The sequence below is a fragment of the Balaenoptera musculus genome, chromosome 11 (assembly GCF_009873245.2).
Source record: "Balaenoptera musculus isolate JJ_BM4_2016_0621 chromosome 11, mBalMus1.pri.v3, whole genome shotgun sequence".
In the NCBI taxonomy this organism is placed as follows: domain Eukaryota; kingdom Metazoa; phylum Chordata; class Mammalia; order Artiodactyla; family Balaenopteridae; genus Balaenoptera; species Balaenoptera musculus.
In genome coordinates, this window is record NC_045795.1 from 40186625 (window position 1) to 40204008 (window position 17384).

At 57.6% G+C, this 17384-nt stretch overlaps 1 protein-coding gene across 6 annotated transcripts in view; it reads left to right on the forward strand.

Moving 5' to 3' along the window:
• GRM4 (glutamate metabotropic receptor 4) overlaps nucleotides 1-17384 on the forward strand; it is a 111789-nt gene that overhangs the window by 43214 nt on the left and 51191 nt on the right. For all 6 annotated transcript variants that reach the window (XR_005021941.1, XM_036870019.1, XM_036870022.1 and 3 more), the window contains exon 3: nucleotides 6404-6620. Coding sequence is in view for 5 of the 6 variants with exons in the window: in XM_036870019.1 (XP_036725914.1) it covers nucleotides 6404-6620 (217 nt within the window). In the remaining variant the exon portion in view is untranslated. The remainder of the gene's footprint in view (nucleotides 1-6403; nucleotides 6621-17384) is intronic.

Here is a 17384-nt window from a genome sequence, read left to right on the forward strand (position 1 = left end):
CCCTCTCGCCAGCTCTCTGAACCGTACATTCCTGCCTGAGCAGCTTTCATGTACCTAAAACCTGGCTGCCTTTTATCTGCAAAGAAAACAGCCGATGCTGAGAGCTGGGCAGTCGAGGCCTCATGCAGCCAGGATCAGAAGGGCAAGGAGCAGGCAGCCACTCCGGGGTCTGACCGGCCCCATGCAGGGTCCTCTGCTCCCCGAGTGAGAGGGGCTGTGCCAGGCAGGTGGGGGTCCTGGGGTCTGCCTGGGTCCTGGCCTGGGTCGGGCTGGTGGCCAGAGGGGGCTTCAGGATCCCGGCCTCAATGTGTGGCTGCCCGGCCTGGCTTGTGGGTGGAACAGAAAGAGCAGAGTCGGCTGGGAGGGTGTGCAGGGTCTGAGGCCAGGACTGGGGGACGGTGAACAGGGAGGCAGGGGAGCTGGGTCTGTGCCTTGTTTCTGATTTCTCCTGGCTCTGATACTCAGAGGGCACTTTCATCTCTCCGAGCCTCAGTTTCCTCATCTGAAAAATGGGCACAACGGTCCCAGTCTTGCCTCCCTCTCTAATAGTATCTAGTATTTGCTGAGGGCCCCCATGTGCTGGGCACAGTTTTCAGCCCTGTGTGTGTTCTCACTAATGCAGTCCTCTCTGTTGTTACTGTGACTGCTTTATAGGGGTGGAAACTGAGGCCCAGAGAGGCTGCCTGCTTGCCTAAGGTGGCACAGCTGGATGGCAAAGCTGGGTGGCACAGCCCTGGGCAGGTTGGCTCCAGAGAGTGCTGAGGCAAGGGTTAGGGAAGAGGAGGGAGGAGGAGGGGCTTTTAAACACTCACGCTCACAGGAAGAGCATTGGGGTTCCTGTCAGGTGGCCCTAGGTGTCCGTGGTGATGGCCCCAGACATCCAGCTGCTTGACTCGGGGTTCCCCAGGCCTTGCACAGGTCAGGGTGGGAGGTTCACCCCTGACTGCTATGAACAAAACCCTGGCCTTGACAGAGCCCTGGCCTTCAGAGGCCGTGGGGACTGGGCCCTTGGGGCACTCTGAGATGTTGGGCAGCTTGCTTATCCCCCGACACTCCTCTGGATGGGGTGGGATGGGGACCGGCCACTCTCAGGGGGTCCTCAGATTCTGCTGGTTGGGGAGCCAGTGACCCAGAGCCTGAGCTGTTGGCACCTGGGGCACCACGTTCATCCCAGCCAGTGTCTCTGTGCCCCGGGGGGTGTTTGGGGCTGCTGGCCAGGCCTGGGGCAGGTTCAGAACAGATTCAGGTTGGAACACACAGATACACATGCATGTACATGCTTACACACATGTGCATACACGTACATACGTGTGTTCCCTCTGCCTAAAAAGCCCTCCTTCAAATACCCAGGGCTGCCTCCTTTACCTCCTTGGGGTCTTGACTCAAATGTCACCCTGCCAGAGGGGCTTCCCTAGGCCTTCTCCCTAACAGTCCCCTGAACTCTCCTGATTTCTTTTTCCTCCTGGGCCCCATCCCCATCTACCAGCTCTGCATCGCCTTTCCATCGCCTGCCCCTGTCTACATGGGGTGCCTCACGGGGCAGTGTCCACCGCCTACCCCTGCTCTCAGAGCTGTGCCTGGCAGGTTGTTGGCGCTCGGTGACTATTGGTAAGAGGAATAAATCAATGAGTGTGCTGTGTGCTCAGGGCATATGCTCCAGCATGTGCTCGCACGTGCACATGTCACACAAACACACATGTGCTTGACATTCATCTTCATTGTTGCTCAAGCCCGGAAGCAGCTTTTGTCTCCCATGTGGCAGGGACCTCCTTGTCACTCCAGAAGCCAGAGAGAGAGAAAGAGAGGGAGGGAGAGAGAGTGTTTATTCATGTATTTCCCCCTTCAGTCACTCACCCCTTTCATACTTCTGTAGGCGTGAGGCTCTGCTGGGTGCCAGCTGCAGACACACTGTGTGCCACTCATGGGCATCCCACCTGCCTCCTCCCCAGGGTGTCCCCCAGATGCAGTGAGTGTTGGGTTTGGGGGTGGAATGAGCCCAGTTCCCCTCAGTGTCTCCCCAGTGGCCTTGCCCAGCACAACGCGGGGTGCCTCAGAATGCTTGTTGAATTGTTAAGTGGCCAAATACCTAACACCTGGGAGGACGGGGAAGATGTGCTCAGTGCCCCTGGAGCAGCCCGACTTGGTGCTGCGGGAGGTCTGAGCAGGCTCTCTGGAGGATGAAGGCCCCTGGGGGGCTGCTTGGAGGAGGTGGCACCTGAGCTGGGCCTTGATGCACCAGGAAGATTTGGATGTGGGGAGATGAGGTCTTGGGCTTTGTGGGCAGAGGGAGGCAGGCAGAGAGGAAAGAGAAACAGGCGGACAGATGGCCCCAGAGTAGGACAGCCGTCGTTGGTCAGGGCTGCTGGAGTCTGACTTCTTGCTGACTCTTGTCCCATGAGGGCGCAATAGGAAGGTGTGGCATCCCCAGCACCTGGAACAGTGCCCAACACACAGTTTGGTGCTCTACGTGTTGGGCGACAGCAGGAGGGAGGCGGAGAGGGAGGAGCTGGCGGTGGGACAGGATGGGCATGGCTGTTGTGAAGGAGAGGAACGTTTTCTGAGGAGGATGTTAAGCCAGCGCCTCCCTCCCTCTCGGCTGGGCTGCGGGGACAGTGAGAGCTGCGGAGATGCCAGAGCCCCACTAGGGCCAGGTTGTCACAATCCCCCTGCCCATGGGGTCCCCAGGGCGGTCCTTGCCTCTGCCCCTCCACTCCAGGCTGGGGTGGGGATGGGAGGGAGGGGAGCTTGGGGGGACCTGCCAGCCCCAGGAGGTGTCCCCACTAAGCAATAACTCTGTGACTACAGAGAGAGAGCTGGGGGTGGGAGGGGGAGGCACCAGGGACAGTCCTAGAGCGTAAAAACAGAGAGAGAGCTGCCAGGAGGAAGTGCAGGGGGAGGGATAATAACCCATATCAGAGCTAACCCTTGAGTGCTGACTGCCTGCCAGGCGCTGCCCCTAGCACCTCCCGTGAGTTCCCACACGTGACCCTCACAACCTTATGAGAAAGGGATTGGAATTATTCCCATTTTGCAGAGGAGGAAACTGAGGCCCAGAGAGGTGAAGTAACCTGCCCCAGGTTTCCCAGCCGGTGCATGGCAGACCTGGGATTTGAACCTGAGCAGTTTAACTCCCAAATCACTGCTTCAGGCCATCCTCCTGGGCGCCTCAGGAGGGCCTGGAGCTGAGGAGGGAGCCTGCAGGGGGCGGGGTAGGAGGAGCTGGCAGAGGCGATGTGTAAGAGGATTCTGGCTTATCCCCTGGACCCTGTTCAGGAAGCTGGCTCTACCCCTCCCCAACCCTCATCATCTCAGGGCAGGGTCCCTGTTCCAGGATCTCAGGAATGGTTGGGGGCAGCGCAGGGGCCCCTCCTGGGCTTCAGAAATCAGAGGCCCTGAGCACTCCTGCAGGCTGACACACATACACACCTGCAGGAATCCCATGCTTGGCCCTCCCACCCTTTATGGGAATGAGGGTGTGCAGGGGGCAGGGGCGGCGCCTGGATCTGAAGCCGGCCGACGCAGGCTGAGCTCACTGGGGGAGGCTCTGAGTCCCGGCACCTGGACAGACAGCTGTCCATCCGCTGTCCCTGCCCAGGCTGAGTGCCCAGATGGGAGGGGAGGGGGGAGGTGGCTTGGAAGGAGGACCGAGGGATGAGAAGTTGCCTCATGTGAGCTTCTCTGGCCTGTTCGGCCACCAGCCCCAAGACCTCCCTGGACCTGCTGCCCCTCCTCTGAGCGGGCACTTTTGACTCCGGCCCTATGGCCCTGTGTTGGGAAAACACATCAGAAGTAGGAGACAAGCTGCTTCTAATCAGGAGGCGAGTGGATTTCTGGGTGTGTGATTAGGGCTGGCAGAGGTGAGCTGGCAAACAAACAAACACGGCCATCTTCTCTCAGGGACCTGCTGTGGTGGCCCTGCATCTCCATTGTCAGCTCCAGATTCAGGGCGCTTCTCTTCAGAGGGATGACCCCAAGGGTGACATTTATTTTGTTCTGTTTTACTGTCAAAAATTTTAAATGTAGACATTTCAGGCACGCACAAAAGTACAACAAACAGGGCAGTGTACCTCCACGTCCACACCAGTCAACAGTTGTCAGCTCTTGGCCAGTGTTATTTCTTCTTCCACGCGTTCCCACAGCGATTCTTTTGAAGCAAATCCCAGACCTCATCATATCACTTCATGCCTAAATATTTTAGTACATATCTCTGAAATGGTGGGTCTCAACTGGAGACAGTTTTGTCTCCCGGGGGACATTTGGCAATGTCTAGAGACATTTTTGGTTGTCACAACTGGGGGAGGGGTGTGCTACTGGCATCTAGTGGGTAGGGGACAAGGGTGCAGCTAAACATCCTACAAGGCACAGGACAGCCCGCCAACAAAGAATCACACCCCACTCCCCTCCACAAGCGTTAACAGTGCTGAGGTGGGGAAACCGCGCTCTAAGAGCTAGGGACTCAAAAACCAGCCAGCCAACCGCACCTATAATACCATCATCAGACCTTAAAAATAGCGATACTTTTTGAATGAATCATCAAATGTCCAACAAGAGTCCGCATTGTAGGGGGTGCTGCTTTCATGCTAAGTGCCCTCCAGGGCCGAGAGGACTGGGCTAGTTTTCAGACACTGCTGACTCAGGCAGGCAGAGGGACGCATGTGCTCTGGAACATTCCAGTGAGGTTTGCTTTCTAAACATGTGCTGTATTTGCGTGGTTCTACGTGGAAAACATACAGAGAGTCTAAGGTGGAAGGTCCTGCCCAACCCCGCCTCTAGCCCCTGGCTCTCTCCCGGGAGGCAGCTTTGCCCCTGTTTAGTTTCAGAGCAGGTTGAGTATATACCCCAGTGGAAGGTGGATCCCCCCACTGCCCCTGGGGATAGCCACACCCTAGGCAGAGGCCAGGTGGGCAAACCCATGTGCAGGGGGCTCCTGGAGTCCTCTGGCTCCCGGAATATTTTCCCACCCTCAGTTGCCATGTGGACTAAAATTCTGGCCATTAATTTTTTTCTGCCAGGATTGAATCTTAATTATTCCTTAGGGGGATCAATCTTCGATTTGACATCAGCCCAGATCAGTATGCCCAGCCCTTCACCCTGTCACCGTGGACGACTGAGAGCAGGGTAAAGGGCACACAGGAAGGGTACATGTCGGTGTGGACCAAGGCAGGGGGTGGAGAGCACGGGCCACTGGCTGGTCCTGGGGAGCCGGGAGCAGACGAGAGCCCTTTGAGGAGGGCACCGGGGATGTGGGTGGGGGGAAGGTGGGGGAGGCTCAGGAGGGTCCACACGGCCCCTTTCATGTCCCTTGGGGATGTTGGATGTCAACCACAGGAGGAAGGGCAGCTTGAGAGCTCCGTGTCCCACCTTTGCCTGGGGGGCCAGGTGGGAGGTGTGAGGGCAGGAAGGTGCCCTGTGACTGGGGGAGCCGGGCTGGGGCCAGGAGGCCCGGAGTCTGCCGTTGAGAGGCTGTGGCACCGGGTGGGCCCTGTGTCCCAGGCTGCGGAGAGAGGGTTTCCCGGAGGCCCCACTCTCTCTGGCCTTCTGGGATTCAATCTGTGGGGCGGGGCGAGGGCTGCGGAAATTGGAACCTGGGCTCTGTCCCCTCTGAGCTGGGCAGGAGGAAGGAGCCTGGGCCCAGAGGGAGCTGTGGGGATGGGGTCTGCTGGGGGGGTGACAAGAAAGGCTGCCTGGGGGCAGGGAGTGGACCAGATAAACCCTCAGGCCCCTCTCACCACCCTCATCCCCACCCCATCCCAATTCCCACTCGATCCCTGGGCCAACCGTCTCAGCCACCTGGGGATTCTCTCCAGCTGGGATGTTCCAGCTCTTTATGTAAATTGAGGCACCCAGAGGATCCCGTGGGGTGTGTGTGTGTGTGTGTGTGTGTGATCGCACGTGCGTGTACGTGTGTACATGCATGTGCGTTATCCCCTATGACTGGGGTGTGTACGTGTGTGTTATTGAGGGACCACCGGCCACAAGACCCAGGTGAGGTGGGTTGGGAGACTTTCTAGAGGGCTTGATGCTGACATGCCTCTCACTTCTCACCCTGATGCCAGCCTCACTCCTGCTGGGAGTCGGGAGAGGCCTGGGGAGAGATGGGAGCAGGGGAGCTGAGTGGGGGTGGGAGGCATTGGGACCCTGGGTAGAGCCAGGGGCGGGGCTGACCAACCATTTGCCCACCCTCTCTGGGCCTCAGTTTCCTCCTCTGTCAAGTGGGGCTGGGACCTATTCAGCCCATGTCAAGGGGTGTCCCCCAGGACGAGAGGAGGCAGTGCCCATGGGAAGGGCTGGGGGTGGGGTCCCAAGGCCATGGGGTGGGAGGCAGGTTGGGGTGTAGGGGCTGGTGCTGGCCAGGCAGGGTGAGGTGCCAGCCGCCCCCATCAGTGGCCCCTCTCGCCCCCAGATCCCCCAGATCAGCTACGCCTCCACAGCCCCCGACCTGAGTGACAACAGCCGCTACGACTTCTTCTCCCGCGTGGTGCCCTCAGACACGTACCAGGCCCAGGCCATGGTGGACATCGTCCGTGCCCTCAAGTGGAACTACGTGTCCACGCTAGCCTCAGAGGGCAGCTACGGTGAGAGCGGCGTGGAGGCCTTCATCCAGAAGTCCCGTGAGGACGGTGAGTCCGGCGCCCGCCTGCAGGGTTGTGCTTGGGGCCGGGGGGATGTCACAGCATGGTGGCCGAGCACTGCTTGGGAGCCGCTCCCTGGGTTCTGCCTTGGGACTCTCCTGCCCCGGGCCACCCCCTCATGGGCCTGAGTCTCTCCTCTGAGCCTGTGGCCTTGTGGGCGGGTGGCTGGGTGACTGCTGGGGCCTGGGGGTGGATGTGAATGACTTTTGCGGACATGGCTGGGCAGACGGAGGGACTGTCAATATTCCCAGCATGGAAGCTGATGGAACAGCCCCTGTTCTCAGGCAGAGAGGAGGAGAAGGAGGTGGGGATGGAGGTGGGCTTGTTCAATGACGTCTCAGGGACCCAGGAGCCAGAGGCCAACCAGCAGCTTCTTGGAGCAAGGATTTGTTTGAGGAACTGGGAATTCAGAATCCTTAAACTTGGGCCGTGCGGTGAGGGGCAGGGGCTGCGGTGGGGCTGTGCCGGCCTCAGGGAAGTAGGTGCCCTGTGGGTGGGATTCGGGGAAGGGTGGGAAAGTGACTTGCTCTCCTCCCCACTTACCACAGGCCCCCTTGCCCGCCGAACTCACTGCATTCCTGAATTGCCATCCTCAAAGTGATAAAGCTTCTAGTTATCAGCAAGCAAGGAGAGGCTAAGCAAGCAAGGGTTACCTCCACGGCAGGCCCAGACCTGGGCCTCTGGCCGGTCCTTTCCGATGGTCACACTGAGGCAGGACAGCCTGCGTGGGACTGTGTGTGTGTGTGGGCATCTGGGGCAGCAGACAGGCCCCTGGGTTGGGGGCTCCACCTGGGCTGGTGAGCCCTGCCAAGCTGATTCAGAGCTGTGGGGGCCAAGGGACGGCTCCCGTGCTGCGTGGGGCATGGAAGGAAGCAGGGAGGCCCTTCCGTTCCTGGCGGACCCTCCTCCCCGCAGACGGGGCCCCTCTGCCTCCTCTCCTGGCCTCTCCCAAGGCCCTGTCTCTAAATAGCTCACTGTGGCGCCCTTGACCTTGGGGGATGGCGTCTCTATATTTATACCCGAAGAGCCCCGGGACTCTAATTGCCTTTCCTAAGGACCACAGAGTGTCCAGAGGCTGGCATTGGTAACACCCTGCGGGCGTAATCCTGCTATAAATCTCAGACAAGCCCCTTTAATTGTACAGCCGAAGCAGCTCGGGTGCTTGTAACCTGGCGGCGAGGGCGGTGGGGTGGCGGAAGTGGGGCAGTGTGACTGATGGCTGCGGCTCCAGCAGCTGGGCCCCCGCGGAAGGAAGCAGGGGGTGGACAGACCCCACTCCCACCTGCAGGCAGGCTGGGCAGTGTCAGACCCCAGCCCCCCCGCCCCTCCCTCTGACTGCCCACAAATCCTTTCTTTCTTTGCTCAGACTTGGGTACCTCTCTGCACTGGCTCCACCCATCCTGCTCTGCAGGTTCCTCTCCTCCTTGATGGCTTGAGTCCTTCCCCAAACAAGCCCACTGCCTTCCTGATTCAGGTGCAACTTCTGTTGGATCTGGGGACAAAAGTGCTGGATGGGGGCAGGGACAGAGGTCCAGAATCTTAGTGTTCAGTTGTGTTTGGTCCCTGCCATAGGGACCTGGAAGCCACCCCCTGTGCTCAACATAGCCTCCCCTATGCCACTGGCACATGCTGAGCCTCTGTTTATACCGGGTGTTCTGGGTAATCTGTCCTACCAGATGAAGCAGTTACCCCCGTTTTACAGGGGAGGAAGCTGAGGCTCAGAGACACCAAATAATAACTGGCATCAGGTCACAGAGCAGGTTAGAGGTGGAGAAGGGATTTGAATCCAGGCGAGCTGGCTCCAGGACTAGAGGTCTTAACTGCTTTGTATTTTTGTCACTCTGTCTTCTGCCCATTTCCCACTGCAGTAACTGAGACCCATGTGGACCAGTCCTGTGCAAGGGATGGGGGTATGACAGTCACGTGCACACACACACACACACACACACACACACACACACTTGGCCTGGAGGGACACATGCTGATGTGTTAAGCGTGAGAGAGGCATGGGTTTGGGGTGAGGTCAGGGCATTGCGTTTTGGCTGAAGCTAAGGCTACTGTTTGAATTTTCTGCAAGCATCTAATCAGGCATTGAGTAGTTAGAAAATAGAAAGTCTACTCAAGATTTTTAAAAGGACCCCTAGAAAAGTAAGAGAACTAGCTGCTCTGCCCGGGCCCAGCGCAGGGGCACAGCTGTGCCCCTGCCCCCTGCACTCCTTCCCATTGCTGAGGGTCTGGCCTCCCACCTGGCCGGACCTCCCTCATCCGCAGACCCCCTGGCAGGGTGTGCAGCCCCGGGGGCCCTGGCTGGGCAGCTAGGTCTTCCCGCCCCGCCTGCTAAATGAAATTTGATTTGGAGAACCATCTTTAGGCAAATGAAAAGAAAAAGAGAGAGAAAGCCACGCTCCAGCTGCCCAAATTGAAATCAGAATCGAGCGGCCAGTAGAAAGGGGCCGCTGTACCTTTTGCCTAATCCCTGTGAAAGATTAAAGATGTCTTTGCTGTATATCGTATTGATTCGTCCTCTGAAGTATAAATCATCTTCGCGTTGCTCAGAGGAGTGCGAGGGAGCGGGGAGGACGGGAGGGTGCGCTCGCCAGGCTGAGGGTGTACGTCAGAGCCCTGGTGAGAGCTCAGCCAGCAAGTCCTGGGTGCCTCCTGTGTGCTGGGCTCTGGGTCCTTCAGGGAGCATAATTATGGCCTTTGTATAGATGAGGAAACTGAGGCCAGAGAGGGTAGGTCACTTTCCCAAGGCTACACAGCCAGAACGTGAAGGAGCTGGGATTGGAACCCAGCTCCATCCTCTGGGTGGGGAGCTCCTGGGTAGCACCCAGCACTATTGGGCCGTTGGCACAGGGCTTAGAGAAAGCTCTGGCGCTGCACTTTCCAGTCCCCATCAGCAGTGCCCTCCCACCCCAGTCACTTGGTCATGTGGATTATGCCCTGAGCCAGCCTATGGCCCTTGACTGAACCCTGCACTGTGCCAGGCAGCCTCACTGCACTTTCGTGAATCCTGATGACAATCTTGTGGGCCCAGTGTTTTGTCCCCCTTTTACAGATGAGGAAAGTGAGGCTCAGAGGGGTGAAGTGGCTGGACCAGGCTCACACACTGAGGTGCTGAGCAGGACTTGGAGCCAGGCTGTGAGACCTAGGCCCTTTACCCCATGCTATCCATCTCCCCCAGCTTATATCGCAGAGATGGCAGTGCATGGTTAAGGAACAGGCCTCGACAGACAGACCTGGGCTCCGACTCAGCCACTTACTGGCCACGTGATTCTGGGAAAGTCACTCAGCCTCTCTCGGTTTTGGTTTCCTCATCTGCGAAATGGGGATGAAACTGGTTGTTATCAGAATGAAATGTGCTCCCGGCCCATGGAGGTAGGCGCTCAGGAATGCACATTGGAGGGTTGTTATTAGGGGTCTGGCTGCCTGGGCCCCAGCCCTCCCTGGTGCCAGCCGCTCTTGGGGAGACCCGGGGAGTGATGGAAGTCCCGAGGGGGTGGTGCTGGGCCCTGCGTGGGGCCACAGGCAGTGTCCAAGGACAGGATGAGGGACAAAATCACAGGAGCCCAGGCCAGCCTGCTTGCCCTGGTGTCTGCAGCAGGTCGTGGGCATGTGTGTGCTTTTGTGAGGTGTCGGGCGCATCCCCCATCTGTGTGGTGTGCGCTGCCTTCTGGCTGCAGGGCTCCCCCTCTCCCTGCCAGGCAGAGGCTGCCCAAGGGAAAGGCTAGGGACACAACCAGGCCTGGGATTAGGTATGTAGAGCAGGCCCTGCCTGGGCTCCGGAGATAATGTGAGTGAGTCACCCTTGGAGGGAGATGAAGGCTAGAGGGGGTGGCACAGATGGGGCCCCACCCTCGGTGCCTCCCACCACTGTCCTGGGTGCTCTCGGGGGTTGGGGTCTGGAGTATAAACTTTTATACCCCCACAGCCTTTCCGTATCAGTGGGGCCCTGTGTGAGCCTCAGTTTACTTGTACTAGTGCTCCATTTCACAGATGAGGACAACCAAGGCTCAGAGAAGTCAAGGAGCCTGTCTAAGATCACAAGGAAGTGTTGAGTGTCAGAGCCCAGGGCTCCTGTGTGGGTGACAGGACAATGGATAATATTAGTAGGTAACATTTATGGAGCCCTCCTGTGGACCAGACCCCATTTTATGTGCTTCATACATGTTAACTCATTTGTCTTTCAAGACAACTCCATTATACAGATGGCAATACTGAGGCTCAGAGAGGTTAAGTAACTCCCCTGAGGCCACACAGCTGGAAAGTAGCAGGAGTGGGATTTGAATCCAGCATGGCCTCCTGATCTCTGGTGCACGTCATAGGAAGGACACACAGGTCAGCTCTGGGCAGGGGCATCTCCATGGGGCCACCTTGGGAGTTTGGTTCTCTAATGAGTGATTCCAGCACCCTGGGCACATCTAGGCCTGTACTCCTCGGGTGAGAATGGGAGGGCCTTTCTAGGTGTGGTGGGAAGGGGCGTGGGAGCCTCAGGCTTGCTCCTTGAAGGATGTCCTGTCCCTCACACGGTGGAAAATTTAAAGCCTCATCTCCCTGCTGTGTCCCCGCATCCACCATTGGTATTCCGGAGATGTTGGTGAGTCAAGCTGTTGCTGGTCTGACCTCCAGCTCCAACTCCCAGGGCTGAGCGTCAGACTTGCATTTAGATGGGCCCATCCGCGCAGCGGAGTGGCAGGGCTGGCAGCTGGAGGCCCAAGGCTGGGGCACCTCATCCCTCTGGCTCTGTGACATCTCTAGACTCAGCTTCTCCAGCTGTAAACGGAGGCTCCAAGGGGAGCGGGGAGGAGCTGGCCATCTGGAAAGAGCCGTGCCACCCGGAGGGGCTGGCACTGGTCATCTTTCCGGGAGACCAGAAAGGAGAGAGGTTTGCCCCAGGGCACCCCCAGGATCCAGAAGCTCCCCTTTCTGCTGCCTCCCCTCCCGGGCCTTGTCTCCTTCCACTCCCCTCTCAGCCTCTTCTCCAGTCACACCAGCCTCCTCACGGCTCCTCTAACACTCCAGGCACAAGCCCACCTCAGGGCCTTTGCACTGGTTGCTCCCTCTGCCCAGAAAGCTCTGTTCCTGGCTGTCCATGTGGCTGCATTCTCAGTGCATTCAGCTGCCTTCCCAGGGGTCCCCTCTGCAGAGGGGCCTCTCTGACCACTGCCTCCCCAGTCCACTGCTCTCCATTCCCTGCTCCCTGCTCTGTTTTTCTTTATAGCAATTGACAAGTACATTTTTATTTGTTTATGGTCCATGACAGCAGAGATTTTTTGCCTGTTTTGTTCTCTGGTGCCTCCCCAGCCTCTAGCACAGTCCCTGGCACAGAGTAGTTGCTCAGTAAATGTTTGTGGGATGAGTGATCATGAAATCCAGCCACCTACTCACCTCTTTAGCCCTTCTTCCCATCCTAGGCCTGAAAGGTTGATCTCCCAGTCTATAGAAGGGCAGACTGAGGCTGACAGAGCACGGGCTTCTGGGGTCAGGCCGCCCTGGGACCCTGCCCTCCCCTCTGAGCTCCTGGCTGCCCCCAACCCTATCCTGACTCATTGAGGACAGATATCCTTTCCACCGCAGCGCCTGCCTTGGGATGCTTTGTTCTGAGGTGCTGCCTGCCCCAGAGGGCAGGAACGGGAAGAGGTTCAGCCTTCCAGACCCCGCTCGAGTCTCCCACTGGCCTGGACTTCATGGATTTATTTCACGTCCACTGGGTACCCAGCCCCTGCGCGAGGAGAGGAGAGAGGCAGTGGGCTCTGCCAGCTCTCAGCGGGCGTGGGAAGAGCAGTGCCCAGCCAGACCTGGCACCCTGCCCTCCTGCAGGAGGTGCCCAGGAGAGTTTGCCTTAATAATTGAATGAAGGGATGTGATGACGCATGTGTTGAGGTGAAGAGATGAACTCCAGGGTTGCAAGGGGCCCAGCGCATCAAGATGGGCAGTCCAGCAGGGCTTGGAGGAGGGGTACTTGGACAAGTGGAGAGGAAGGAAGGGGTGTGCCAGGCGGGGGAACAGCGTGAGCAGGAGCCTGGAGGAAGGCGTGAGCAGGCAGATGGGACCCCAGTGAGGGGCCTGGCCTGGTCCTAGTAGCCGTGGGATGGGGACCCATGTGAGATGGAGCTGAGCGGTTTCTTTCAGGTCAACCCTGCATTTAACAGTTTTTTGGCACTTGGGGTTGTTGTGTCCACCTGCCATGTCCAAGTTACTTAGGGCCCTGGGGAGTCTTCTCTGCCCAACACGGCTCAGTGCCAAGGCCCCTCCTCCCTGCAGACTTGCTTACCCTGGGAGGCATGTGATCTTCCCCTAGGCTGGCCTCCTGGGAACCCCAATCATACCTGCCCCAGTGCCTGTTGAATTTCCCCTCTTCCTCTTCCACTTGACTGGGCCCCTTGAGGCCGTGGAAGCCAGGACCCCCTTGGCTCTGTGTCCTTCGCCGTCCCTAGCACACAGTGGGGCCTCAATAGATGTTTGTAGGATGAACAGATGACCAGCCCTGTGCCCTTGGGCACGTCATTGCCCTTCTGGGGCCTCCGTCTCTCATCTGTGACAGGAGTGGGCACGTCAGCTCATCTGCAGGTCCAGCTCTGACATCTGGCAGGCTGGGTCCTCCTAGGCCGAGGCCCCTGACTCCAGGCATCCTTCTCGTAAGCAAAGGCTCATCATGGGGGCCCTTCAGGCTTGGTCTTTTGGTTCAGGGACGAGTGGGTCCAACTGTATGGGGACAGAGCCTGGAGCATGCGACCTTCTCACCCTCAGTCAGGTGAAATGTGGTTGAGATTAGCCGATGGGGCAGGGCGCTGGAAGCAGGGAGGCGTCCTGCCACTGGCTTTGGGTTGGTGTATAAGAGAACAGGATGGCTTGTAGCATCTTCTTGAGGGGAGATCTCTGGGCCTCTCAGCCCAGGGACCCACAGCCCTGCCCACTGACCATGCATTTTCCAAGAATGTGGGCGGGGAGTGGACCCCACCCCGGAGTCAGTCCCCACCATTCTAGCTTATCAACCAGGCTGCCCCCAACTTGAGACAAATTGCATCTTCCTCTCCCTTGGTCTGCTGCCCGTCACTGCTCTGTGGGTGGAAATTCAGTGGACTTGGTATGGGCATCCCCTGCCAAGCTGTGAGGCCCACCACGTACCAGCTGGGTCTCCAGGCTGCTCTGGGAGATTGGCAAGGTGCTGGCATCAGTGTGACTGTTCAGTGATTACCCAGTCAGTCTCTGTCCCGCTTTGAAGGTGAACCCTGAGCTGTCTGGCCTGCCGTGGGGACTTCGCCTGTCCGTTCTAATTTCTCTGCCCTTCTGGCCTTCGGTGCGGTGCTGGCACTTCTTGATTTTGTGAGTCCCGTGGGTTGGGTGTCATCAGGCCACTTTTCCTCTCTCTCTCTGACTCATCTCTGATGTGTTCGCCCTGGCCTATCACAATGGGGACATGCTCCCATCCGAGTTTGCCTCTAAGCTTGACGGGATTGACAGGAGGAAGGAGACAGAATGGACACTGAACGCTTTTTGCTCTGAGTTTGCACCCCTTCCCTCTTGGACAGGAAGCAACATTTTCTTTCACCGGGCTTCTTTGTGGAACATGTTTGAAGATTTCTTCCAGGTCTAAAAAAGTTTTCCTTTGCTGGTTGCAGCCCCTTTGTGAATCCTGTCCTCCCTGGATGATACAGTAGAGTGGAGGGCTTAAGAGCCCAGATGCTGGCTTGGCCACCATGAACTGTGCAATCTTGAGCAGTCACTTAGGGGCTCTGGGCCTCAGTTTCCACCTCATGAAATGGGAATATTTATAGCACTTCCCTGGACTTCCCTGGCAGTCCAGGGGTTAAGACTCCATGCTTCCATTGCAGGGGGCCCAGGTTCGATCCCTGGTCAGGGAACTAAGCACATCCCGCAAGCCGTGCTGTGCTGCAGAAAAAAAAAAAAAAAAAAAAAGAAGCACTTGCCTTCCAGGTTGCCATGAGCATTAAGTGAGTTAATACATGTAACGCACTAACTAGCACAGTCTGGGCCCTGCACTAAGCACTAAGCTTCTGGAGGTGTAATTTTCACCATTATTCATCAGAGTGGGAAGTGGGGATCAGGACCCAGTTGTAGTCCTGGCTCTGTCTCTGGGTGGCTGTGTAACACTGGGCTGGTCACTTTCCCTCTCTGAGCCTCAGCTTCATCACCAATGTGAAGGCGATGGGTCAGGGGACCTCTGAGGTCCCCCGTGATGTGGGTCTTTGCATCTCTCACCCATCTCTCTTGGCTTTTCTGTCCTCACCACATGGAGGTCCGGGTACCATGGGGTTGGCCTCTGGCTTCTGCTGTGTCTGTTCTTGAGCCCAGACCTGAGCCCACAGAGTAGCCACATCCACAGCATCTGTTTCCTCAGCTCCTTTGGCCTCTTTGGTTTATTTTTTTTTTTTACCTCTGAGCCTTTTGACAAACACATCTCTAAACCTGGTCTGAACCCCATTGTCTTCAAGTTCCTTTTCCTGTCCTTGTTTCTTTTTCCTCCCCTTCCTTGAGCCTCTGCACTGGAGCACGTTGGGATCTGTCCTCCGAGGCTCCCACATTTAGGGATCCCTTCCGATTTCTTCCCCTTTGTTAAAGAACAGGTGGCAAAGGCTGTTGACCTTTCCCTGCCCCCCACCACCCCCAGCTCCGGGCTGGGCCTGGACCTCCAGGAAGCCCTCTTCACCTGTTTGCTGACTACTGGGTTTGAGCCTGTTTTCCTATCTGAGGCAGGGTTCCAGCACCCACAGCCGCCCACTCTGAGCTTCTTGGAGGTGTCACCAAAGCAAGCCCTATCCCCCCTTTCCCTGCACTGTGGCTTCCTTCCCACCCTACCCTGAGGTTCCTACTTCAGGCCAGTATGGGGCTGCTGAGTGTCCTGGGCGGGTTCTGGTTTCAGCCTCATCCCCTACTCCTCTGTGACCTTAGGCAAGTCACTGCCCCTCCCCGAGCCTCCAGTCCTTCATCGTAAGACCGGGAAGGGGCTGTGCGCCTTTTTCAATGGGCGCATGCATGTCGTGGACACACGGAGGGATGCCCGCAGCCATCTTTGCCTTATTATCCTGTGTCACCCACCCAGCCCTCTTCCCAGAGCCTTTTAGCCCCAGGCTCTGCCTCCTGCGCCAGCCCCTCAGCCAGCCCGGCCTGGTCTGTGTGAAGACCCCTGGACCTCCTTTTGTTTTAATATACAATTTTCTAGGGAACATTTCGTTACCCATCCTCATCGAAGCTACCAGACCCTGGCCCCAGCTCCTACACAGCCGTCCTGAGAATTGTCCCCGTTTTACAGAGGAGGTGACCGTGGCTCAGGCTGCCCAAGGACTGGTGCAGTCCCTCACAGCTTGTCGGATGCAGAGCTGGGATGTGCATTCTGGTCTGTGTGACTCCCGGAGCTCAGCTGGAGGGAAGGAAGGTGGGTGGAGCCCTCCTTTCAATGAGGTGTCTGATGCCTTTCACCTGGCTTCTCCAGGGAAGCGTTGGTGGGTCAGTCAGATGGATGGACCTCGGAGGACCCCCCCTTCCCCCTCCCCCCCGACACCGCCGCACACAGAGGCCAGAGGTTCTCTCAGAGCCAGGGAAGGAGGAGGGGGAGCGGCTCCTGTGATGGACAATGTGTGTGTGACAGGAGTCACCAAGTCACGTGTGGCCTTGCATGAGCCTGTGAGGGGCTCTGTCTAAAAGTGGGTGTAACGGGGCCTGGAGATCAGGAGGAATGCATCCCCTGATGCTCACCTTTTCAGTGATGGCTTCCCTCGTGCTCCTGGGGTTTTTAGGGACTCAGAAGGAGAGAGTCCAGGCCTCCAGATCACAGAGCCTTCTCTGGGGGGATGTGGCTGGTAAGGAGGGCAGTGGGGGCATTTCTTCAGCCCTTTCACCCCTCACGTCTATACAGTAATTAATTCATTTGCTGGGTACATATTTACTGAGCACCTATTATGTGCCAGGCATTGAACCAGGACATGGGGGATGCAGCAGTGAACTAAACAGATGAAGATCCCTGACCTTGTGAGCTCATGTTTGGGGAGAGAGATAGAGGCAGCTTATAGTAAACAAGTACATACATCACCGTATAATAGAATTTCAGATAGGAACTGATGGGCATTTCTATGAACAAGAACAAAACAGCATAAGTAGACAGAAGGCGCAGGTAGGGGAGACTATAACACAGGTGGTCAAGGAAGGCTTTTCTGCAGAGGTGACATTCGGGCAGAGCCCTAAATACAGTGAGGGAGTGAGCCATGCAGAGATCTGTGGGAAGAGTGCCCCAGGCAGGAGAATCAGCAAGTGCAAAGGCCCTGAGGTAGCAGCCTGCCTGGCATTTGGGGACTATAGCCAAGAAGAAAGAAGGAGCAGAGTGAATGAGGGGGAGAGAAGTAGAAGGGGAGGAGCATATCACAGGGGGCCTTCTGGGCCACTGTGAGGACTTTGGCTTTTGCTTTGAGTGAGATGGGAACCATGGGAGCGTTGTGAGCAGAAGAGGGACGTGAATGGACTTGGGTTTACTAGGATCCCTCTGGCCATTGTGTGGGGGAGAGACTGTGGGCCTGAGGCAGGAAGGCCAGTGAGGAGGCTGCTGCCGTCCTCCAGGCTAGAAGGGATGATGACTGGGACCAAGGGGCTGGGAGTGGTGAGAAGAGACAGATCCGGGGTATGTTTTGAAGCTCGAGCCCACAGGACTTGCTCCCGGGTTGCGTGTGGGCAGAGGGCAGGGGCGTCGCCCAGGCGTTCCTGGCTTCAGCACCACGGACAGCGGCAGCACCAGACACC